At 43.4% G+C, this 17,081-nt stretch overlaps 2 protein-coding genes across 5 annotated transcripts; both read left to right on the top strand.

The window, feature by feature from the left end:
- The first annotated feature begins 585 nt into the window (after positions 1–585).
- On the top strand, positions 586–12,625 carry zc3h13 (zinc finger CCCH-type containing 13). 4 transcript variants are annotated; one of them, XM_086148208.1, is made up of 20 exons: positions 586–731; positions 1,479–1,652; positions 1,794–1,897; positions 2,016–2,130; positions 2,464–2,575; positions 2,683–2,843; positions 2,982–3,130; positions 3,877–4,077; positions 4,250–4,417; positions 4,673–5,016; positions 5,112–5,606; positions 5,785–6,033; positions 6,379–6,871; positions 7,272–7,465; positions 7,915–9,141; positions 9,265–9,951; positions 10,034–10,177; positions 10,297–10,497; positions 11,240–11,403; positions 11,487–12,625. In XM_086148208.1, exons 2-20 carry the CDS (start codon positions 1,488–1,490, stop codon positions 11,688–11,690), a joined length of 5,577 nt encoding a protein of 1,858 aa, XP_086004334.1. In that variant the 5' UTR covers positions 586–731; positions 1,479–1,487; the 3' UTR covers positions 11,691–12,625. The 4 variants fall into 4 exon arrangements, with proteins under 4 accessions (XP_086004334.1, XP_086004335.1, XP_086004336.1 ...); XM_086148209.1 differs by having other exon boundaries at positions 593–702; positions 4,673–5,001; XM_086148210.1 differs by having other exon boundaries at positions 593–702; positions 7,272–7,381.
- A 1,119-nt stretch (positions 12,626–13,744) lies between these two features.
- On the top strand, positions 13,745–15,862 carry rpl31 (ribosomal protein L31). The gene is made up of 5 exons (XM_086148206.1): positions 13,745–13,798; positions 14,287–14,390; positions 15,152–15,277; positions 15,590–15,702; positions 15,790–15,862. The coding sequence occupies exons 2-5, from the start codon at positions 14,287–14,289 to the stop codon at positions 15,819–15,821; spliced, it is 375 nt and encodes a 124-aa protein (XP_086004332.1). The 5' UTR covers positions 13,745–13,798; the 3' UTR covers positions 15,822–15,862.
- Positions 15,863–17,081: the final 1,219 nt, after the last annotated feature.

The following is a 17,081-nucleotide window of genomic DNA, read 5'->3' as shown; positions in this document are numbered from 1 at the left end:
AAATAAGTCCATTGTCATAAGAGCGCCACACTAGAAGAAGAAAAACAACAACGGCATTTTAACTCTCTCCAAAACACTACGAAAATCCCTAAATGTGAAAAAATATAAAATATTCATGTCCCTGCTATTATGATTACTATTACTATTATGAGCACTAACGTTTATGGGAACATAATTAGAAAAAGCATCTTATTGAATTAATTTCTTGAAAGCAATCGCATAACTCTGGCGATATTAAATGGAGATACAGAGCGATGATACTTCTCATACAAGTTTGTTTTCATATCGCTATCTTCAGTGAATTCAGTGAATGAAGAGTTTCTTTTTCTCATAGCGTTGCTGTTTTTAGATATTTTGCAAAACAACACAGGTCTGGTTTTGCTTACAATGGAACATTATGTTCGTCAGCAGTCAAAATCCGCGTGTTTTGATACATTGTATTTGACTTCTCTTTTTGTGAATATTTTTATTTTTATCAAAATCTGTAAAATACAGTGGCCTACACAATATAATAGTTGAGAGCGAAGCGGAAAGTGATCCACGCCAGTAGGGAGCAGCAGAGTGCCGCTGGGCACCTCGTCTGCCGGAAACAGCGAAAAGGAAAAAGAAGAATATGAAGGCACTCCGGGCAGTTTCTGCCTTTGGTTTAAAAGATTAGGAACAGTTATTTCTACAATAACTGAATCCTCTTACTGGACAAAGGTAGATGCGACACCGAAATCGTATCCCGGGTGAGACGGCTAAGTTTGATCCGCTCAATGTCTCGCCTGCTGCTGAAGGCGACTTGAAGGCCGCGCGCTGGCGAGAAAACAAGACGGTCCTTGGATGACTAACTTTAGCATTAACGTTAGCCTCCGTTTACTTTTCTCACTCAAAACATGATGCACGCGAAAGAATCGGCGATTTTTGAAAGCGGGCGCGTCTTTCGACGCTGTCCAACCCTAAGACCGTGACCAGCACTGGGAAAACGGTGTGGTAGTAAACATTTACTCGGAATTTGTGCTAATATTTGGCTAGTGAGAGTGGTCATTATCAAATTAGCGAGGCTCAGTCCCATTCACAGACAGGTGCTTGTACGGTTTGTATACAGGCAATAAATCACTATTGTTGTTGCGCTACAGTCTCAGGGGAATCTTTCGCTTGAACTCTATGAGTCTCCGTTTGGCGAGTTAAAATCCCGAGACGTCCGATGTAAATGAATGAATGAATGCTGGCGTTTCTAAACGTCAACGGTGCATCACAATTACATAGCATAGCTCCCTACCAAAGATGGCCTATCGCCAAATTAACCCGCCGCATAAAGTAAAGTCAGATTTACTGTAAAAAGACCATCAGGTTCGTTTCGATATCAATTCTGGGAGGGGGGGCTAAATGTTCAAAATAAAACAAAATCATATTTTCAGCTACCCCTCTTCTCCTTACCATATATGACCAATATGTTGAACAATCGACTGACGCATGATCTGCTGTGATTCCAGTCCTGCAGAATGTCCAAGATCAGGCGGAAGGTTACAGTGGAGAATTCAAAAACAATATCTGACAGCAGCACCAGCAGCACCACAACAAGCAGCGCCGGCAACCCTGCCGCCCCCTCTCGCCGGCCCAGTGTGTTTGAAAGACTTGGCCCAAGCACTGGGAGTAATGCTGCAGATGTATGTAGGCAATGTGTTGATAATTTTTGTTTTTCTTGAAAATGCAAGGCTTGTGCATATAGTTGCCTGTTTAACACTAAATTTATCAACCTAAAGTCCCCTCAATGATTATGGTGTTCTCCTCGTTGTTGTATCTTGCAGAGTCACTGTAGAAATTGGCTGAAGACTGGAAATTGCAGCTACGGCAACACTTGTCGTTATACACATGGAAGTCAGCCAAGAGGCAAAGGATTTAGCTTTAGTCGGTGCGTGTAAACCTTTCCAAATCAGCATTTTATGCAAGAGTGTGATATGCAGCACTACAGTTGGACATTTTATCCCCCTTGTAGTTGACTGCTGTTTTTATGTGCCTAAACGGAGCAGGTCAGCTGACAGACCCACAGGTGATCTGCGGGAGAGGATGAAGAATAAGCGACAGGACAATGACCCAGAAAGCTTGAAGCGAGACTTAGATGAGCCCGCATCCCCCACAGCAAGAGTGAGTTTTGTACTGTGTTTCAGAGCTGAAACAGTACTTGTTTTGTTAAATTCCAAATGGACAGTTTCAGGGAATGATCATGTTACAGATTGAGAAAGATTTCTGTTTTATTTGTCGTGTAGCCCTTCCATTTGAAACACATCTGCATTGCTCTCAATGACATCTGACTAAAAGCAGTACATATAGGGTGTGAGATATTATTTGACAAAGTAAAATGGTTTGAAAGGAGTTGAGAACTCTCTTTGACACAATTTATTTCATAGACTTTAATGTGTCTTAGGCAAAGGCACTTCATGTCATGTAACATCTTTGCATGGATTTGTCCAACTATAGCAGAGAGATAACTCCAGAGGCAGACACAGAGAAAAGGAAGATATAAAAATTACAAAGGAGCGCACCCCAGCAAGTGAAGAGGAGAACGCAGAGTGGGAAGCAAATCGCGAAGGTTAGATGTTTAAGCAAATAAGCCACCTGATAGCATTTTGTTTAGGTGTAGCTCTCCATCTGCTTTTTGTATTTTGATATTTACATTTATGTTTCATTACACTTCAGACTCTGATATCGGGGACTACGACTACGAGCTATCTCTAGAGATGAAGCGCCAGAAGATTCAACGTGAGCTGATGAAACTGGAGCAAGAGAATTTGGAAAAGCGAGAGGAGATTGTTATTAAGAAAGATGAGACCCCCACGAAAACCAGGACAATGCCCAAAGTAAGCAGGAAGTTGCTGTAATACATGGCGTGTGTTTTGTCATTCAACTTGGCAAAACAAAAGTACTTAACCGTCCCAGTTCACATCATGTTGCTGAGTTCTGAATTTGCGATTGATCTATTATTTCTGTTCTTTAAGGCCTCTCCAGAGCAGTTATGTTCAAAAGATTCCCCTTCTCCTCGCAAGGCCGGTGGCTCCCCGAAACACAAAAGTGGGACCAAATTGTCAGGGTCTGGAAAGAAAGAGAAGAAAACTTCAATATCCTCGCCAGTTTCTGAAACAGCCAGGTAGGAGTGCTGTCAGTTTGCACGTCTTTACTTCTGTCAGCTCCACTGGTTTCTGCTGATGTAGAAACTACCAGGTTCATTTTGCAGAACAGGTTTCAGATCAGTTTCTTCCGAATCACTATTCTGATGCAAAGCCGGTGCAATACAAACTGTAAATCTGAAAATATTGTCCCTGTTCATTATTCAGGATATCCTTTTACCTTAACCAAGGAATACTTGAAAAGTACAAAGACATGACCCATAAAAGTACAAAGACTCTACCAAATTACCAAAAGAGATGATAAGAGAACGAAAACATGATTTCAGATGTCAAACGATTATAATTTAAAATCAGATTAATCACCGGGCTGCTGTGTGTTTGTCTAGATTTATCACAATGAGTACCCTCTCATTATTAATTATGTCTCATTTTGTGGGGGCAAAAAACAAAAACACTCATGACAGAAGGTGATAAATATACAGTTAATGTGTATTACAGATAATATGGTGTCCAGATTGCAAAATCCAGCTGTTCAGACAAGACTTAATCGTATACATTATTTTAGGCCCCAGTGTCCCATGAGAGTTTGGTGTGGTCATTGATCTCTGAACACTCATCAGCTAACTGGATTTTTATTTATTTATTTGTCTTTAAGTCAGTCCAAAGGCCTAGCATTACAATAGACATCTCGTCTTCAGTGAAACAGAATCGTGGAATGAGGGCTATGAGCCAGAAAGATGTACATTTACTGTTTTCAACGAACCAGGTCTTCTAAAGGAAGCCACAGTAAGAAGAAGGGACCTCGAACACCCAGCCCTCCACCCCCTGTCCCTCTGGACATTCCTGTAGTTGGGAAGAAACATAAAGGCAAGCACAAAAACAAAGAGAAGTCTGAGGAGAAGCAAAAAGAGGGGAAAGATCGTGGGCGAGATACAGAAAAACACAAAGAGAAGAAGGAGAAACGCAGGTACAGTGTGACCATATTCTGCACATGTAACAATGACCTACTGTATACATATTAATGTTTGCTCTGTGATAAATGAATTTTTCTTTATCATTCATTTAGTGGAGCCGTCATTTGTTACGGGTCATTTTGTAACTTGTAATATTCAATTTTGTCCTTATCTCTTTATTAATAGGGACCGATCAGACAGTTCTCACAAGGCAAAACGGTCGGTGACCTCAGAGGAGCGCTCTGGCAGTGTGTCATCTCCCTCCAGGGGAGCGTCACCATCGACAAGGAAGAAATCCACTTCTCCAAAAGCCATGTTACACAAGACTATGGCACTTGCCTCCCCTCCTCGCAGGTTAGAATTTTTGGGCAGCTAATAATTACATTTAACTTAGGTTTGAACACCACGACTTACGAATTCCCCCAAATTGTCTATTGTCCAAATTAAAAAGTTGTCTAAATATCTAACAAAAAACTAAATAAATAAAGGTCATTGTCCGCTCTTGTAGTCTTTGTTAATCTTCTGTTATAAAATATGGTCTTTCGTTATTACTTCAGAATGATACTTTTTCCGAAAATATATGAATGCACATTGTTTTTGCAATTACAGGTCCCTGACACCACCTCGCCACCAGCAGAGCCCCAGTCCTCCTCACCATCGCTCCCCCTCCTCCAACTCGGGTTCTTCTGCTCCGCGGAACTCGCCCTCCCCTCGCCGCCGTCGCTCATCCTCTCCTGCTTATCACCGGAACACAGCGGCCACAATTTCCAACTCTTCGCCACCAAGCTCCCGGCGCTCCCGATCACCAGCGGCCTCTCATGATGCTTCCTCACCCCATCGCCGATCTGACAGACTGAGCCCTGTCCGACGCCGCTCGAGAGGTCGCGAGAGGAGCCGCGGGGACAGGGAGAGGAGTCCGCCTGCCCAGGAGCGCAGACGTGAGCGAAGAGATGGTATTTTCATCTTTCATTTTTATTTTTGTGTAGTTGATCAAATTGATTCTTTACCACATGTTTTTTTTTGTTTGTTTTGTTTTTTTTGCGATTAGAGAGCCGTGGCAAAAGAGAGAAGGACAGTGTTCGCGATGAACGGGACTATGACTCAGAACAAGTCTCGTCACGAGACAGTCGTGACGACCGGGAAACAAGAGAAGCACGCGAGCGCCGAGACGGCCGCGACCGAGGACGAGAATCGACTCGAGAATCTCGTGACCACAGAGAAGCCAGGGATGCAAAGGACACCAGAGAGAGCAGAGCAGAGAACCGGTCCAGTCGAGAGTCGCTTGAGCGACGTGACCGCGAACGGGACCGAGAGAGGGAACGGGATAAGGACCGGGACAAGGACAGAGATCGGGAAAAGGAGAGGGACAGAGAGAGGCTGGACACCCACAGGAAGGACGACCTCGCCCAGGACGACAGGAGTTACAGGAGATCTCATGGACGGGAAGATGGAGGTCGATCTGAAGGAAAAGTTGAGAACAGAACAGATAGAGCTGAGAGGAATGGAAGAGGGAGAGGACGTGCAAATGAACTCCCTGAGAAAGGTGAGACTTGTCAAACTGAAGGATCTGGGTAGTTTGTTTTGTTTTAGAGCCCCCATTAAGAAAGCCTCATTGTTTGAAAACCTCTGTATTTCAGCATGTGTTAAGTTAGAAAAGGTTACCCGTTTTTCTGTATTCATTTCGTCTTTAAAATAATTTCTCCTTTTTCTTTCTTCATCAGGCTCCAGCAGAAACTCCCGGGGCTCCCAGCTTGAAAGCGGTCATGACAACTGGGAGTCACGGAGCAACACTGTGCGTGAACGTAGCCCAGAGAGGAGCACGGAGCGCTGCCCCGCTGAGAGAAGCTCCGACAGAGGTTCAGACCGAGATCGCTACGAGAGTGATAGAAGAGGCGAGCAGGCCCGGGACTCGTCCTACGATCGGAGAGGAGGGCATTCTGAGAGGGATCGTAGAGACAATCGAGAAAGAGGTAGGAGGTTGAAGTGTTTCTATGTTACAGTGATCAGTTATGAAGTAATTATTGTCCGAAGTCAAGTTGATTTTTATTTATTTCTTAAGTCAGTCAGAAGATAAGTACTTCTGTAATGTACCACTCTTTCCTTACAGTTTAGTCACTTCCTATACTAACATGTATTTCTCACACTGTGCGATTAAAAATGAGGTACAAAGGCTCAGTACTTAATCCTGCCATACCACGTCTAGATTTATTTCAGCCCACACAAACCTTTGGCTATGTCTAACAGGGGAGGATTTTAAAAATTCAATCGTGTTTTGCTTTCGATTTATTGTCTGAGCTTTTCAACTGTTTTCACAGATCAGAGAGCATCTTCTCCTAACAGACACCAGAGGAGATCAGAGGAATCTGAGAGGGAGGAGAGGAGGGATGACCGCAGGACAGAGAGAACTGAAGAGAGGCGAGATGATAGGACCCGGGAGCGAGAGAGAGACAGGGAACGAGAACGGGATCGAGAAAGGGAGAAGGAGAGGGAACGAGAGCGTGAGAGGGAGAGAGAAAAAGAGAGAGAGAAAGAGAGGGAGGCTGAAAGGGAGCGTGCCAGAGAGAGGGAGCGTGATCGAGAGAGGGAGAGAGAAAGGGAGAGAGAGAGGGAGCGGGAGGAGCGGGAAAGAGAGCGGGAGGAACGGGAGAGGGAGCGAAAGGAGCGGGAACGAGAGAGGGAGCAGCGGGAGCGTGAAAGGCAGCGGGAATGGGAGGAGCGAGAGAGAGGAAGGGAGGAGAGACGGGAGAGAAGAGAGGACACCAGAGACGATCGCTCCGTTCGAGATGTGCGGGACGATCGCAAAACCAGGCAAGTATGAACGACAAACTGGAGTTTTCATCTTTTCTTTTCTCTTTGTCCTGGTTTCATGCATTCATACGTAAACACTCACAATAGTTTCATACTATAAATTCTTTGTATTGAAAGGCAGTTTTGTTTGTTTTTATTTTTAAATGACAATATCTGTGAATTTTGTTGAAGACATGCAAAGATAGCCTGCCTACTCTCGTGTCCAGTCCCTCCCATCCCAAATGACTATTTTACGCCTCGATGGTTGTTAGTGAGCTGCTCAATGTGTTTCAATAGTCCTTTTTGATAAGCCCTCCGTCTTTTTCTCTCTGAAACTCTAACCTTAGAGGAATCCCCGTTGCTCTTTCGAGTGCTATTTTGATGATCTCTTGCCTTCTGTTTGATTCTTCCCTTCCACCAGTCGCAAGAGGCACAGGTTAGAGAGCAGCCTGAGTCCCCGATCACCTAAGCGAGGCGCACGCGACCTAAGTCCTACTGACAGTGATGGCTACAACAGCGCAGAAGAGAAAAGTGAGCGTCCAATTGGCCGAGGGCTGGCCAAGCTCCACCCACAGCCCCTCCTCCCCAGCCCAGTGTGTCCACCTCCAACTGACAGTAGGAAAATTTTTCTTGAAAGGACACACTTGCATCGATTTGGGGAAAGCACCTCTCAAATGCAAACTTAGTTGCACCCAGTTTTATATGTCAACTTTTTTGACAACTTGTTTATGTGTCATTTGTTCCAGTACTTGCTGTCCTATATTAAAAATATCCGATTATTGCTAATGAAATATAACCGCAGCGGAAAAATTACAACCTGAGTAAAAATCAGTACTTCTATTGGTCTTCCTATCGTAGACTCCATTTCAATCACAAATGAATTTGGAGCACACTGGAAATCCCTCATATTGGCTTTTCCTTAGTTTCCCTACACCTCATTTTGAGATTTAATGAAAAAATGTTGAATTTCTTGTATTTTTTAACACATTTATTTATTTTTTTCTTTCTTTTTGACAATAATTATTCAGAGTTACAATTTGTGACCCCTCTGTTTGCATTTATAGGTGGGGACAAGCACCGTCTGCTAAGCCAGGTAGTTCGCCCTCAGGAGCCTTTATTGCGGTCTCCACCAAAGGCTGTTGCAACAGACGACAAACCCGCTCACTGGAAAGAGGAGGAACGCAGAGGAGCTGGAGACAAGCGGGAGATACGTGGCCGTCATGAGGATATAGAGACTCGAGCTGAGCGAGGTAGGGGAGGTGACAGGCGAGATCAGCTTTCAGACACCTCTGTTGAGTCCCGTAGCCGAGGCAGAGACCTACGAGAATCCACACCACCATCCGTATCTTCCGTCATGAACGCTGGCAGCGAAGAGCGAGACATCACCACCACCCAGTCCCACGAGGAGGGCAAAAAGAAGACAAAGTCCCAAAGGAAAGGCTTAAAGAAAGGACGCAAAGACGAGGAAGTCGGTGGCGCCAAAAGTCTTGCTGTCGCTGGAGACCGTTTCAACCCGGAACCGCCAATCGGTGTTTTAGTAGACGGATCTCCCCCACTACACTCCCCCCGGAAAGGAGTCAAAAAGAAGGCACTGGAACGTAAGCGGAAACGCTCACGAGGAGAAGAATCTGATGTATCTGAGGAAGATTCCACAGCACATCAGCCACAAAATAAAAGGAAGAGGGGACCCAGAACCCCGCCACCTTCCATGAGGCCTGATCACCGTAGTGCTGGAGGCAATACGGAGCCATCTCCACTGTGCAAAATAGACAATTTCAGTGACTGGTCGGATGAGGACGTCACAGACCGAGGAGGAGGACCGCTTGAACCAGCCTCCCTGGCTCCTGCAGAAAGAGCTCCACATGAACCTCTTAGGAGAGGAGGTGGCTCCAGGGTAGGCAGGGAAAGGGAAAGGTGTAACCCCCCAGCCATCACCCCTCTGCTGGTACAGGATCCTCCAATGTTGCTCCCGACTCTTGCTCCACAACCGTTGATGTCTCAGCCCTTGCTCCGGAAACCGCCCCTGGAGCAGACTCGCAGCAGCAGCATGGGGAGCAACCAGAGCCGCACGTCTTCCAGGCGCTTGCGATCACCATCCACCGAATCGGCCCACCGAGACGACCCCCAGGGTCCGCGATCTCGCAGGGGAAGACTTCAAGGCACCAACTCGCGCGACCGAGAACGGGAGAGGGAGCGTGAGAGACCAGTGGTGACCGATCCTCCCAGCGCTGAGAGGAAATCTCGCATTGACCAGCTGAGGAGAGGGGGGCCCAGCCGGAGCACCTCGTCAGGTATGAAGCCACAGATACACCTTACAGTATATTTCAAATATGATCCAGAGCCAACTTTAAACTGAAATGTCTAGATCTGGCCTAATTAAGTCCTGGCCTAATTTGTCCGATCTCCTCTTCTAGATCGCCAGGATTCCCGTAGTCACAGTTCAAGACGTAGCTCCCCTGACTCTGAGAGGCAGGCCCGATCTCAGTCCCGAGCAGGCTCGTACGACAGTCGTGAGCGAGAACGAGACAGGGAGCAATTTGACCGGGAGCGAGACCGGAAGGACCTGCGGCCTCAACAGCAGCAACAACAACAACAACCGCCAACTCAGCAACAGCAGCAGCAGCAGCAGCAGCAACAGGCCCTGCTCCTTCAACAGCCTCTTCAACAGCAACGAGAGTGGGAGCCTGAGCCTCGGGACTGGCCCACCAGGGTGCGGGAGCCTCTGCTCATGAGACCTGGTCGTGAACCTCTGCTGAGGGAGCGGGATATCAGGGACAGGGAACGCTTAATCCCAGAGGGACTCATCCAGCAGCATGAGCGGGAAAGGGAGCGAGAGAGAGAGCGGGACCGAGAAAATCGGGGCGAAAGAGGCAGCGATAGAGAGAGGGAGAGGATAATACTGATGGACCTGCCACCTCATGGAGAATCCAGAGCTCCAGGGCGAGGAGACCTGCGAGGGGATGTGACAAGGCAAGACAGAGGCGACTATGAGCCCCTGCTGCCACGAGAAGCCTTCAGCCCTCCGGACTCGGAAAAAGCAAGCAACAGTCACCATCTGATGGGAGAACAGCGGGATCAGGAAAAGGCAGATAGCATTGATGGTAAGACCCAAAGCAATAATGTGTCTGTGATACCGTCAAATTGTTTCCTTCTTTGCGTAAACAAAGTGTGTGTATTTCTCAGGAGATGACGATGAGAAAGAAGATGACGGCCAATCAGTAGCATCTGTTGGAGAAGAGTATGAGCCAATCAGCGATGATGAGCTTGATGAAATCCTGGCTGACAGTCAGAAAAAAGAGGATCAACAGGACGATGAGAAAGTTACAGGTACGTGCGGAAGGGCCTGTCCTTTTGAAGGTCCAAAATCCTACATAATTCGATGGCCTAAAGAATTCGCTGAATTGTCCCCTGCACTGTCTGAATTTTGTGGGCGAAATGGTTGACAGGACCTCTGGATGTGATTGATGTGGACTGGTCCAGCCTGATGCCCAAACAAAAACAGGAACCCCGCGCAGCAGGGGCAGCGTTGCTCCGTTTCACGCCAGGGGCCGTTCTCCTGAGGGCAGGCATCTCCAAGCGACTTGCTGGTCCTGAACTCCTGGAGCAAGTCAGAGAGGTGTGCAAGTCTGAGCTGGAAGATCCAAAAGGTGGGTTTTAAATCACAAGTAAAATTCTGTTTTTAACTGTCATTTGCAGATGAATTTGGTACAAATCACACCAATACCTTGACTTACAAGTAAAATTCGTTCCATGATCGGGCCCGTACCTCAATTTGCTTTGACATCAAATTGAATTCCTTGATTATAATGATTTGAAAATGAATTGAAACTTGATATCTCACTGTCAACTTCCCCATCTCTTCATGGACACCTTACACATCTCGCTCATGTTTGTCCATGATTTTTATCGGGGTACCTAGTGGTGAGGGGTGTGAAAAACTATATTTAAAAGCTGCTTCATAGATAGTGGTGCCCATGTCTGTGTCAAACACTCATCACGCTCACTCATAACTCAGATCTTGGCTCGCAAAAACATTGGCTGAGCAACAGCTCGTGTCTCGGAAAATTCATAAGTTGATGCCCCCACAAGTCAAGGTTTCACTGTTTTTATTTTTCAAGTGGTACTAAAGTGATAATTCTTTCAAGTAGATGTTTCCGTTGTTTGTTTTAAAATCCAGAAACCTGAAACAACTTTTTGAAGTGTTCAGGTGTTAAGCCCCCCTCCAGTTACCAATATACAGACATTTTTTTTTCTTGTCACTTTTGCATAAGCAACACAAAAAGGAGGGCGCTGATTTACTGTCTTTCAGACTGTTAAACGTTTCTAGAAGTTTTTAGAACTCTTAGAAAGGCTTGAACTTGAAGCTTCATCACCCTGTCTTTACCCTAGATGCTGACAAGCTGTTCGAGCATGACCTGGGGGCCTTGAACATGGCAGCTCTGAACAGGCGGGTGGAGCGGGCAGCTCTGCTGAGCAATCTGGGACCCTGTTGCAAGGCCCTGTGTGCCCGCAGAGACTTTGCCATCCGTCGGCAGCTCTTGAAAAACGACAAGGTAGCTGTCACTCAGTGACTGACAAGACCATGAACTTAAGCTTGTTTTTGAGACTTGGAGTTAATCATCTTAATTTTCCTCAGGGCCTAACCAAGCAGTACCCAACTACACCCGTGGTGGACAATGAGCTGCTGCAGATGAGCATGCGTCTCTTTAGAAAGACTGTGACTGGCCAGACTTCGGGTCCAGGGAGGACAGACAGTGGGTCAGAACCAGCAGCTGAAGCTGCTATGGCTGCCGGAAGTAGTAAGCTCAGCACAACACAGCCTGAGGTCTGTGTGTCCTGAGATGAAAGGGTTTCATGAGTAAAATGAACACGAAGGCTTTCAAGCCTCCACTGCTCAAATTCACAACCATCTCCCTGACTGTCCCAGTTCATGACATAAATAGCCTTTTTATCCATGACAAGAATTAACTGCAACACAGCAAAATTATGAATCTTTTTCATTATGAATTGTTGTTTTGAATGCTCTGCATGCGCTGTGCCAGAGACAACTGGATATCCCAGCCTATGGAGGTGTGTGATAGTACATAAAATATTGACATGTTGAAAAAAAAAAAAAAAAAAAGTTTTTGTCCATTACTATGTTTTAGAGCAATTTTTTTAATTGTCTGATTCATCTGCCTAAACAAGCCCAACTTGTCTGTTTTTGTATTTTGTGCATTTGTTACAACTGTGCATTAAAATGGTAGATGTTGATTTTTGTAATGAGTGTTTTGCTTTGTACAATGTAATTGTTCAGCTTTAAAAGAAATGTGGTACTGGATGTTGAACTTTTTTTTTACATGATATTTCAAAGTATCTGTCAATTACATATATATATGCCCCAAAGCTGAAACCTATTGCTGAAATTTGACTGAATGTTCTTTAGAAATTAATAACAGTCAAACTGTCATTTTATTCAGTGTCATTTGTGACAACTTATAGCCTGTGAAAATGATTTTAGGAAATATCATTCGTTCTTTATGTATTATTTTAAATGGATTGGCAGCGTGTTTTCGATGATAACTCTTAATGGTAGTTTTACATATAGAATAATGCAGAGCACCAGATGCTGCTGCCATGATGCTTTTCACCAACCCACACCATCGAAAACTGTGGTGTGCCTATTAGGAAAAGTTTTTAGATTATTTAGGTAAACCTTAGATAAACTTGTCAGAACTATTTTCTGTTTTCACATCGTTGGCCATCCAGAGTCACAATAAAGAAAATAGAAACCTTTCCATTGATGCATGAATGGAATGATGGTATTTGGTTTTATCAAAGAAATGAATGGGTTTTTGAAGCTGTGTGTGCCGTCACAAATTTAAAGGACCAAACAGCTGTGAACAAGAGCTGAAATAGAGGAAACTTTTTGTTGAGACCTGGACTCAAGTGGAGACCTCCCAGCAATGCAACTGTGACTTGAAATCTGAAGACAATATATTTAGGTATTAGGCTTCAAAGCGGAAGTTGACAATCTTCAAACTGTTATTAATACTGTTGTGGATTCTAATCATTTTCTGCCTCTTCCTTGGTCCATTTTGAGACTGGATTTGCAAGCAATGGACTGTCTTGAAACCTTTTTATGTTTTTATTTATTTTTCTAATGTAAAATGTATAATGCCACTACCTGATGTAAAGAATATGTTAAGTCCATCCCTCTCTCTGTCACTGATATTGCCGGAAATGGTCATGAGCTGGAAACACGTTATACTCAGGTAAGCTTAAATTGTCATTGATCATCAATAACCCTAACCCGGTATGGGGGTATTGATAACCCTAAGTTATCAATATGATGACGTATGGGGGTATTGATAACTTCATTTCAGAACTGCAGTCTGTAGTGATAGGTAATTTATTCATTTATTTTCATTATTATGTCAGTAAAGGTGACATGGATAACGCTATTTACATTTTGTGATAGGTTTTCTGATGCATTTACGATCATAACACAAATATAAGGCATAGCGTGTGCGTTTATACTATAGTGAGGTCTTCCCCGAAGTAAACAACAAGTCCAATTTTTGTGCCATTCCATTTATTCATTTGATCACTCCTTCCCCAAAACCAGGCAGAATGATAGATGTCACAGACTTAGTAAATCGAATTACAACATAGAGCCTGTTGTGGTTATCAAATTTACCGCGCCGGCCATTGTCTCAAACACTGAAAGGATGCCGTGCTGCTTCCCCTATTAAACATCAAAAGTGCATATTTCAATCTCCAAAACTGAAAGTAAAACGTTGTCCGGGTTTAAGGGATTTTCTCTCAAATATGCTTTTCTCTCGGGGGAACCTTCATCCGTATACTTGTTTCTTACAAACATAATGTAAGGCGGACCATTTTTTCCCTTACCCACAATCCTTTGCCACAGATCCGTCCTTCCGACTTCCGCCTCAGCGCAGAGCTAATGTGAGTAATTTTATCGGGACATTAAAACTGTACAATCTACCTCCATCCAGCGTCTTTCTCGAAGCTAAGCATCTTGTATATACCCTAACCTTGCATACAAGTGTTTTTTTTGTCTATTTGTGTGGGTTTCGTGGGATATTTACCTTCCTGAACATAAAAACGCCATAGGTAGCATTTTCTCGATTCAACCTGAGTGGCTTCCTCGTCCCCCTGATTCCTTTGCTTTGTTCATGTGCACTATACTGTTAAGACTCTATTAAAGGGATTATCAATATTTATTACCTTCTTTTATAAAGTTCGGCGGTTTATTTTATTATACACAGAGTTATAACGTCTTACAACGTTTTGATAAGGCACTATGAAAATATCGGCTAGCCGGCTATGTTTGCTAACTTTTTCCTCCTTGAAGACAATTCAAATTGTAGCAGTGAAGCAGGAGTTTTGTAGTAATGACTTAACTCAAAATGTACATGCATGTCTCTTGATAGATGGCCCCAACCAAGAAAGGAGAGAAAAAGAAGGGGCGTTCAGCCATCAACGAGGTGGTGACCAGAGAGTACACCATCAACGTCCACAAGCGTATCCATGGAGTGTGAGTAAATTCAGCCTCTACCTTCTTCCATTGAAACACTTGAGTTATGCTCTTCTATGTGTCAGCTGTCCTATAGGTAGTTCAGTTTCTGTATATGTTGTAAACCTCGGTAACGCAACCGTGAAAATACATCATCAGCAAACGAAAACATTGCATTGTTCTGAAAATTGCGCTTGTCCTGCAAAACAGTGTTATAACAGTTGTTGAAATTCGAAGTGTTGCCATCTGGTCTACTGTTGTTCAAATTGTTGTATTGGAACAGTGGTTTTAAGTGGAGACTTTTTCTTAACTCTGGATAGCTTACATCAACACCACACTGAGTAGATGATGGATGTGAGAGATAGATGTATAATATCAATGTTAAATTTACAACAGGATTTGATCAACATCACATTGTGTCAACATCTTATGTTTAATGATTTGTTGGTCTTTATATGGTTCCTAAAATGTTTATTTAACTAGTTTGTACACACATGTGTTTGTTTGCAGCTATTTTAAACAATCTTTAGAAATTTAATGTCTGTTCACATTGCAGTTCTGGAAAGGTAGTGCAGTAATTTTGTTCATATGATAATTGTCTCATCTTCCATTATATGTACAATTACTTTTTAGTATGGCAGAAAGTGTTTTTGTTGGAATACTTAAAAGTCTTGGCGTTCTGCTGTATGTTGCAGGGTTACATTTAAGGTAGTTGTCACTGAGAGGGTTTAACATTTTTATTTACAAAGGTTTCCACTCAAGTTAATGTTATATGTTTGCAGGGGCTTCAAGAAGAGGGCTCCTCGTGCCATCAAGGAGATCCGCAAGTTTGCCATGAAGGAGATGGGAACCCCTGATGTCCGCATTGACACTCGTCTGAACAAGGCTGTGTGGAGCAAGGGTGTGAGGTGAGATGAGGATACCTAACATGCAGCATGTGATCCAAATCACACCAGCAGCAAAGGCAATTTTTATAAAAAAAAAAAAAGTCAATGGTAAGCTAGATTAAGCTGACATTTTCAGCCAAGTGTTGTACAACATAATTGAACTTGACTTGTCAGTTGCTTAGTTGTGGTCAATGACTTAGTCACTTCCATGCATGTGCTACAAATTTTAAGTATCTGAAAGTGAAGTAAAAGAAAAACCTGTTGTGAAGCAGCTGTGGCAACATTGAATTATGTGCATTGCCTGAAAGTGTTCACCGTCTTGCTGTCCTACAGGAACGTGCCGTACAGGATACGTGTGCGGCTGTCCAGGAAGCGTAATGAGGATGAGGATTCCCCTAACAAACTCTACACCTTGGTTACATACGTTCCAGTCACCACATGCAAAGGTATTCTTGCATTCAAACGGGTCTGCTATTTGCCTGTTAATTTTTTTTATGACATATTCCAATACTGTTTCTGTTTTTCCCTTACAGGTCTGCAGACAGTCAATGTTGATGAAAACTAAAAAAGTCCCCTCTACGAGTGGAATAAATACAGTAAAATGAACTCCAGTGTTGTTATTTCATTCTTTGTACATGTATTAGGGCGGTGATCATTTTGTATGCTCTAGCATACAAAATAATCACAGCATAGTTAGATGTCAAGGTTCCTACTCTTGGAGAGATCCTTTTCAGGCATTTTCTTTAAGATTGTTCTGACGTTGCCCTTTGGGGGTAAGGTCACATTTGTAGAATAAATGAAGGGACAACTCAAAAGGCTATCACAATCGTCTCATGCACACCTCAGGATTGGGTCACCGATAAAGTAAAGCAGTGTCTGAAGGTTCCCTTCTTGGTCAGTTCTAGGTACTTGTGGGATGATCTAATAGACATCTTGATACATTATCAGTTAGCGTCTCCTCAGTATCCTAACCGCTCGACGCATTGTTTGACACAAAGTGTGACAGTTGGAGCAGGGCGACTAATTGACAATAAAGAGAAAACTAATTCCACAAGGTCCAATGTTTTTCAGCTTTGCAGTGCTCATAGTCATTTTTAGTATGAACCTGAAGGGGACTGGGACCATGAGAACTAAGCCATTGGTACATTTCTAACTTGAGTAGAAAGACAGTTGTTTCCAGAAAGTTTAGTTTTTTTCCATGCTTGGATTAGGTAGTCTGTTTTCAGAAAATATGAGGAATTTTTAAAAATATGCCCGAGGTGGAGATCCTACATAGAGCCATTCATTAAAAACTTCACACTTAGTCAGCTCTGACTAAATATTTTGGCTGTGCTTGGAACTATGACAAAAGCAGAGAGAAATGCGTGTTATAAGTTGCCTCCCAGCCATTAATGGGCCCAAAGCAGAGTATGTGTTAACACAGTATGAACACAGCAGTAGCCCATGGCCTGAGTGAACCTTTTCAAACTTATCACTTACACATTCTTAAATCTTAATTACACAAAAGAAAATTTTCAAGAAGTCACTGATGGTTTTTCTTCTGGGTCAAGTTTTGTCATTATAAACATCTATTTTGCATTGCTTTAAATCACATTTCTTTGAATTTAACGGAATCATTATATTGAACCTGATTTTTCCTGTTAAGTGGATTGTCAAAGTAGTAAGTGAAGTTTAAATTGACACAAATAATGTGTGTGAACTCAAAAATATAATCTCAGGGATTAGATAGTGTGTGATTTGAAAATATGAAAAACAATTACAAATGTATCACAGAATTGTTATCACATTTAATCATTAAAGATGCCATAGAAATGAAAGTTCTGAC

Source organism: Fistularia commersonii, chromosome 6 (genome assembly GCF_037954325.1).
Source record: "Fistularia commersonii isolate RoL2024-O1a breed Wild chromosome 6, RoL_Fcom_v1.0, whole genome shotgun sequence".
Taxonomy (NCBI): domain Eukaryota; kingdom Metazoa; phylum Chordata; class Actinopteri; order Syngnathiformes; family Fistulariidae; genus Fistularia; species Fistularia commersonii.
The sequence above is the reverse complement of the archived record's forward strand: the minus strand, read 5'-3'. Positions and strand labels throughout refer to the sequence as shown.

Coding starts and splice junctions, on each gene's coding strand:
- zc3h13 (XM_086148208.1), top strand. CDS start 1,488: ATGTCCAAGATCAGGCGGAAGGTTACAGTGGAGAATTCAAAAACAATA. Junction 2,131..2,463: donor CCGCATCCCCCACAGCAAGA/GTGAGTTTTGTA, acceptor GTCCAACTATAG/CAGAGAGATAACTCCAGAGG. Junction 9,952..10,033: donor AAAGGCAGATAGCATTGATG/GTAAGACCCAAA, acceptor TGTATTTCTCAG/GAGATGACGATGAGAAAGAA.
- rpl31 (XM_086148206.1), top strand. CDS start 14,287: ATGGCCCCAACCAAGAAAGGAGAGAAAAAGAAGGGGCGTTCAGCCATC. Junction 14,391..15,151: donor CACAAGCGTATCCATGGAGT/GTGAGTAAATTC, acceptor ATATGTTTGCAG/GGGCTTCAAGAAGAGGGCTC. Junction 15,278..15,589: donor GTGTGGAGCAAGGGTGTGAG/GTGAGATGAGGA, acceptor GCTGTCCTACAG/GAACGTGCCGTACAGGATAC.